This window comes from Drosophila arizonae, chromosome 4 (genome assembly GCF_054131065.1).
Source record: "Drosophila arizonae isolate 15081-1271.41 chromosome 4, UAZ_ARI_1.0, whole genome shotgun sequence".
NCBI classification, from domain to species: Eukaryota; Metazoa; Arthropoda; class Insecta; order Diptera; family Drosophilidae; genus Drosophila; species Drosophila arizonae.
In genome coordinates, this window is record NC_142924.1 from 26,600,174 (window position 1) to 26,607,080 (window position 6,907).

General features: G+C 36.0%; 1 protein-coding gene across 2 annotated transcripts; it reads right to left on the reverse strand.

Moving 5' to 3' along the window:
- Positions 1-1,375: 1,375 nt before the first annotated feature.
- On the reverse strand, positions 1,376-6,555 carry Cat (Catalase). 2 transcript variants are annotated; one of them, XM_018005936.2, is made up of 2 exons: positions 6,327-6,555; positions 1,376-3,058 (listed from the first exon to the last, which is right to left on the reverse strand). In XM_018005936.2, the coding sequence occupies exons 1-2, from the start codon at positions 6,381-6,383 to the stop codon at positions 1,595-1,597; spliced, it is 1,521 nt and encodes a 506-aa protein (XP_017861425.1). In that variant the 5' UTR covers positions 6,384-6,555; the 3' UTR covers positions 1,376-1,594. The 2 variants fall into 2 exon arrangements, with proteins under 2 accessions (XP_017861425.1, XP_089325054.1); XM_089468928.1 differs by lacking the exon at positions 6,327-6,555 and adding an exon at positions 3,383-3,427.
- Positions 6,556-6,907: the final 352 nt, after the last annotated feature.

Sequence of the window (6,907 nt, forward strand, 5' to 3'; positions counted from 1 at the left end):
ACTCATTAATTATAACTGTTCTTGTGTGACACTATTAGACTAAAACCTCCGGATAACTGAAAATTTTTATATATTATTTATAAAGATCGTGCAAAAGTTAACAGTAATTAGACATAATACGTCCTTTCAGCAACCAAGCGCATTTACTAAAAGCTTTTAAAGGTAAACCGATTTATGAAAAATTACATGTGTTAGTTAATAATTGCATTTAGCGAAAATACAATGTTATATATTTGTATACATATATATTTGTTGAAATAACAGGCATTGAATGTATTTTTATACTATATTTTAGGAACTAGACTGACGTATCGTGGTTTTGCAAATGTAATTTTCATGAAATTTAGTAGGAACACTTGAAATAATACTTTTAATCAATATATTGAATTCATACAGAATGGAATAAGTTTTTAAACTTCATATGTTAAAATTCAAATGATACAATTTGTATATCATTTCAAAATCAAATAAAAATTAAAATGGAAAAAAAAAAAAAACCCATTGCTCAAGTTAGGTTTTTATTTAACATTACGGGTGTTTGTACTACTTCGGTCTAAGGGGAAGAATTGGCAAATAATTAAAAAAATTTTGATAAATTGAATTAAACAAAATGTGTATTTCGTTTAAAAGTAATTGGACTACTTTGATAACCATAAAAATTTTCCATTATTATACCCTGAACCCATTTTCAATGGGAATTCCGGTATAATGAACCCATTTTCAATGGGAAATCAGGGTATAATAGGTTTCTTAAAAGTATGTAACAGGCAGCAGTCGTGACAAACCCCACAAAGTATATATATTGATTTTGATCATAATCTAAAAATCGATAACTACTCCCTATATTTTGTTATCGATTAAAAACCTCGAAAATCAGTTATTAAATTATATCTCTACATCTTTTTAGCTAGAGTCTCCGAATTTTAAATGTAGACTCATACCTATTTTATAGAATTTTGATTTTTGTTAACATTTACCCCACACCCTTATATAGACCCCCTCACCCCTAAATTTGTATTTCAAATAATAGAGACGTCCGGTGTGAGTGCTGTTGTAAATTTAAATTAGGTAAATTTACTGCTAGCTGGTTTACTTGATTATCTACCCTATGGTGGGAGACCGTTCCCCATAAATGAATGCCTTATGTCCAGACGGTCTTCAAGATGGTTTTATACAGTAAGCGTTTAATATTCACACTGAGCTTCAACTTTCGGCCAAGTAGTCAGGTGTTCTCCTCTGTCTTTTAAAGCTTGATTTTATTTAGTATATATAGTAGAGTAGTAGGCAACCGAGAAGGTGGGCATTGTTTTGATCCCTGGTTATTTATTTGCTTCTTGTTCTGTATCTAATAAAGAACATTAAACATAAGACTGTCTTACAACAAAATATTAGTTTTATTACGAATCGTTACAAATATAAATTTTTCTTTATTGCTAATTTTTACCATATAAAAACAAGGCACACGAGTGGGGAGGGGTAAATATTATTCAGAACCAAAAAAAATTTTCCGCAACCAAAGAACTGATAGTTGGATCAGTAGAAAGCTAGATTTAAAAAGCAAAACGCTGACCTATGCGCAAATTAAGTCAAACATCTAGAACTTCGAGGACTTAATTAGATTGAGGGCCTCGGTAAGCATGCGCCCGAAATCGGCGTGCACCAGCGTAAAGTTCTTAACTGCACGCTCTTGCAGGAACTGACTAGCGTTGCTTAAATTGTCGGCTATGTTCTGCACTAGACGTTTTTTAGCACAATTGTCGAGGACATGCACCCAAAAATCGGTGACCTGACCATAATTGTCCTCCGTGTCACCGCTGCTATAGCGATAAACGTCGCCGGTCACCGGGCAACAAGTAGACAAGGCACGAGCTCTTGCGCATTCTTGCGGCCCATTGAACGAATTTGGGAAATAGTTGGGAGCTCCATCCTGATTATCGGTAGCATTCATGAGGCCATCGCGTTGATAATTATTGACCTTAACGCGATATGGACAATTGACTGGTATTTGCAAATAGTTAGGTCCCAAGCGATGACGATGTGTATCGGAGTAAGAGAATAGACGGCCCTGCAACATCTTGTCCGGCGATGGCTCAATCCCAGGCACCAAATGCGCGGGGCTAAACGCAATTTGCTCTACCTCGGCAAAGTAGTTCTTCGGATTGCGATCTAGCACCATTTTTCCCACTGGTATCAATGGGTACTCCTTGTGAGACCAAACCTTGGTCACATCAAACGGATTGTACTTGAACTTCTTGGCCTCCTCGAAGGTCATCACCTGAATATAAAATGTCCAGCTGGGAAATTTGCAGGTCTTGATGCGATTGTACAAATCACGTATGCTATAGTCCGGGTCACTCGACGCTAGATCCGATGCGGTCTTCACATCCAAGTTCTTAATGCCTTGATCTGTCTTGAAGTGGAACTTTGCGTAAACAGGCTCACCCTTGGCATTGACCAACTTAAAGGTGTGGGATCCATAGCCATTCATATGGCAAAATCCGTCAGGTGTTCCGCGGTCACTGAACAGGAACGAAACCTGGTGGGTGGATTCAGGGCGCAGGGTCAGGAAGTCCCAAAACATATCGGCATCCTTCAAGTGCGTCTGCGGGTTCCGCTTCTGGGTATGTATGAAACTGGGAAATAGTATAGGATCGCGTATAAAGAAAATGGGCGTGTTGTTGCCCACTAGATCCCATATACCATCATCCGTATAAAATTTAACAGCAAATCCTCGAGGATCCCGTACCGTATCCGCAGACCCGCTTTCGCCGCCCACCGTTGAGAAACGAACGGCTACAGGGGTACGCTTTTTGACCTTCTCAAACATTTTGGCAGCGCAATACTTAGTGATGTCGTGAGTAACTTCAAAGTAACCAAATGCACCGCCGCCCTTGGCATGAACCACTCGCTCCGGAATGCGTTCGCGATCAAAGTGAGCCATTTCGTCTAGGAAATTGACATCTTGTAACAGAATCGGACCGCGAGGACCAACCGTTTGCGTTGCATCCTTAATGCCAATGGGTGCGCCACTGCCTGTAGTAACTACGCCTGCGGATTCCTACCAACAAAAGAAATATTATTTCTAGATTTTTATTTTAGATAAACATGTAATACAACGTCTTTCTCGACTTGTTTTGGTCCTTAATTTTATCTCGATTACCTAATTTTTACAATTTTATCATTACGATATTTGCTTAGAGAGTGTGCATGTCATTTAATGGACCTCTGAGCTAGCAATGCATCGCATATAGAAAAGCGTACTTTACCCAGGAATATATTAGCAAATGAATATAATATACTTAAACACGCTTCCATCGCAAATAGGTATGACTCTTTGTTCTGAATTAGGGTGCAGCAGTTGCCGTTCCCCGGAATAGTTTACCAGTAATTCCACACGTAGAGGCGCGCACATCGTATGTTTACTAATGGTGTCTTAAAGATTCAACGTTGACTAATAATAAAATGAAAATTACTTAACTGATGAAATTCATATCAAATTAAGTGAAATAAGTGAGGTGTTGTTCAATTATTTATTTTTTAATATATATATAAATACTCCATAGCGAGTGCAACTAACTAGTTAGCTAAAGAATACTATTTAAATTGTTACTATAAATGAATAATGTATCTACAGACTTTGAATCTAGGGCTCTTTAGTATAAATTAATAAATTAAGTGTTTTATCAATTCTAATCGTTCTCAAAGAAACATGAAAATATTACCGATAATTCAAAATTAAATTGACATAGACTATAAGAGAACAAATGAAAATATCGACACAAATATAAAGACATTCGCGGTATATAGAAAACAGGTATCGCCAGTTCACAGACAGTTGCTGAAACTAATAATTCGCATATATTATATATGCCATAGCTCTAAAAAGGTTTTTATTTTTATACCCTCAACCCATGGAAAATGGAAAATCAGGGTATAATGGTTTTGTCAAAAGTATGTAACAGGCAGGAGGCGTGGTAGATTCCACAAAGTATATATATTCTTGATCAGGGAGACGAGCTGAGTCTATTTGGCCCTGTCCGTCTGTCTGTCCGTCCGTCCGTGTGTATGAACGCGTCGATCTTAAAAGATATAAGAGCTAGAGACTTGAGGTCCTACATAGGTCCGTGTATATCACGCACATATCGAGTTTTTCTCTAAATATCGATAACTACTCGTGATATTGTATTATCGATTAAAACCGTATCGAAAGCTAGTTATTTGATTGCATCGCCTACACCTTTAGAGCTAGAGTTTCCAAATTTTAAATGTAGACTTATATGTATTTTATTTAATTTCGATTTTTGTTGTAATTTATCCCCCACCCCTTTATCCACCCTCTCACCCTCACTTTTGTAAAAGGCGTATTTCAAATACTAGAGACTTGTCCTTTGGCATATACACGCCAATGCGTGTTTAAGCTTGCATCCCTATGTTTTTCTGTGAGTGAGTGTGTGTGTTTCTTATGTAAGCAGAACGACTCGAGGAATTATTGTGTAATATCAATTCTTCGAAGGGTTCAGGGGATTTCCTAGTCGAGCAGTCTCGACTAGAGCTTTCTTACTTTTTTTCTTCTTATTCGCGGGCGTTTGCACTTTGAGTCAGAAATAAATTAATGTGGGGCCACTTGGGAGGGCGCTATTTGAAAGATAATAAGTAGCAAACAATAGGAGGTTCGTTATGTGTGCGTGTCTAAAGAGCAAATTGATGATAAGACCATCGATCGATAGTACAAAAATGCAAAGAACTGGAATTTATAATTGACATTTGAATACTTAAAAAAAAGAACGAAAAACAAGTTAATAAAACATTTACAGATTGCGTTGATGATGATGAAGTCTTAAAAGAAATGTACAGACAATATGTTTGCATGTATCAAAAATAATTAAAGCTACTCAAAAGAATTCCAATATATATATTTAAGTACATATATATTTCGGGCATTTCTGCAAACAAAGAAGTCAAAAGTGTTTGTTTCAGTCATCGTACAAATATACAAATAATGCCTGACAAAATGCAGTTTCTCGCTAGTCTCCATGAAAAGTCAGTCAAAAGCAGCAACAACAACACGAACACTTTTGAGGGTCGAAAGCTTTCGAAACATATTCTCACATATGTATGTGGTCGAAGCCGAGTGCCAAATGGATTGCATAACCAAATGCTGCAGCTAAGTGCTTTAATTTTGTTGTCTATTTGATTATTTGCAATCGCTATAAGGCAAACCTCAAACTCCTCTAATTTGTATTGAACTAGTTTGATCGGGTTCAACGCCTTTGTAAATGGTCACTATCTCTGTCTCTCTTTCTCTGCCTGCCACTCTCAAATGATAGCAACCAGTTTTATGCAATATCGAAGTGAAAACCTTGCTGGTTGCAACTCCTCGAAGGCCCCGGCTAAAAAGGTAGTTTAGAAATGCATTAAAAGTATGTATTTCCATGTGAGGTCACGCGCATTCAAGCATAAAACTGAAAATATCGCTGTTTCAAATTAATTAAATGATGAAATTGTTGCTTTGAAGAGATATGTATGTATATACAATGTATATGTATATTCATATCTGCATTGTCGTCTCAAATATAAATTGCGTATTGAAAATAGGACGCTTAGGTAATTGAGGAGCTATTTTATGAAAAAGTAGTTCCTACAAATTATATGCAAATATCTTTCACGATCTATCGATTATAAAATTTATTCTCTTACTTTGAAATATGTAGATATTTATATACATACATATATATATTTATATTATATTCCCGGCTTTTTGATTGGGAACAACTGGAGCTATGCAACTATACAACTATAGAATACATATATTTCTTTATATATACACATATAGCTGCAGATAAGCGTTATCAACGAATAAGCGATAAGATTAATTATAGATTATAAATAATGAAGGTTGTTGTTTTTATAAGTTTAATGCCTTTTTACTCTGAAGATGCAGAGAGCTATTTACACTACTTACAATAAAAGACAATTTACATGAGAAAATAAATATGAAATGAAAGATACAATTAAAGGTATATGCAATATTGCATGAGGTTAACGCAAAAATAAGTTTAATTAAACTGTAAACCCATACCCACCCATTTGTATAAGTAATGTGTGGCTGCTTTAGAAAGAGAGGAGTGAAAGAGTGAGCGAGAAACAGAGACGAGAGCTACGACAAAGGGAGATGAGAGCCTCGCATTGGGCACGAACAAAACAATGCATATATTCGAACTTTGGCTCTGCGAATACAATCTACTGCGAACTTCACAGCACGACAGAAAGTGTAGTACATAAGTTTTCTGTTTATCTTCAGAGACGCTTTATATTTACTAAGTTACCTTTTGGCAGTTCTTATAATCAATCAATTGATTTGAAGCAGCATCGCGTGTAGCCATTTTGATTTCCCTATTTATTTACTTTTAATAACCAAAAATTTTGAGTATACTTTAATCACTTAAAAGTTTCTCGCGTTGATTCTGATGTGCGGCTAATTTTGTTAACTAAAACACGTAGAACTTAGTGCTCATTGCTTTTATAGGCGGTTTGTCATTTACAGTGTTCTGTGTGGCCGTATGACTTTACCATTAAAATCTTAAGTATGTAACTTTTAAAGCGCGCACAAATTCAAAACTACTCCCTGATATCATTATCCTGGAGTATCATTATTACTACCAGTCTATATGATGAAATGGAACCAATTTTATAAAAATTCAGAACAGAGTTTAAAAAAAGGATACGGAACGTAACAGAAATGGTATTTGAGTTCATGCACTGACCAGTGTTGTTTGGTCAGTGGTTCATGTTAATTTTTGTGGTGGGTACCGATACACTATACTATCGATACTTTGACGATTATTTTCTTTGCTGAATTATTGCGTAGGTTGGCAGCTTACATTTAATGAGAAGATTGGCAGCCCTC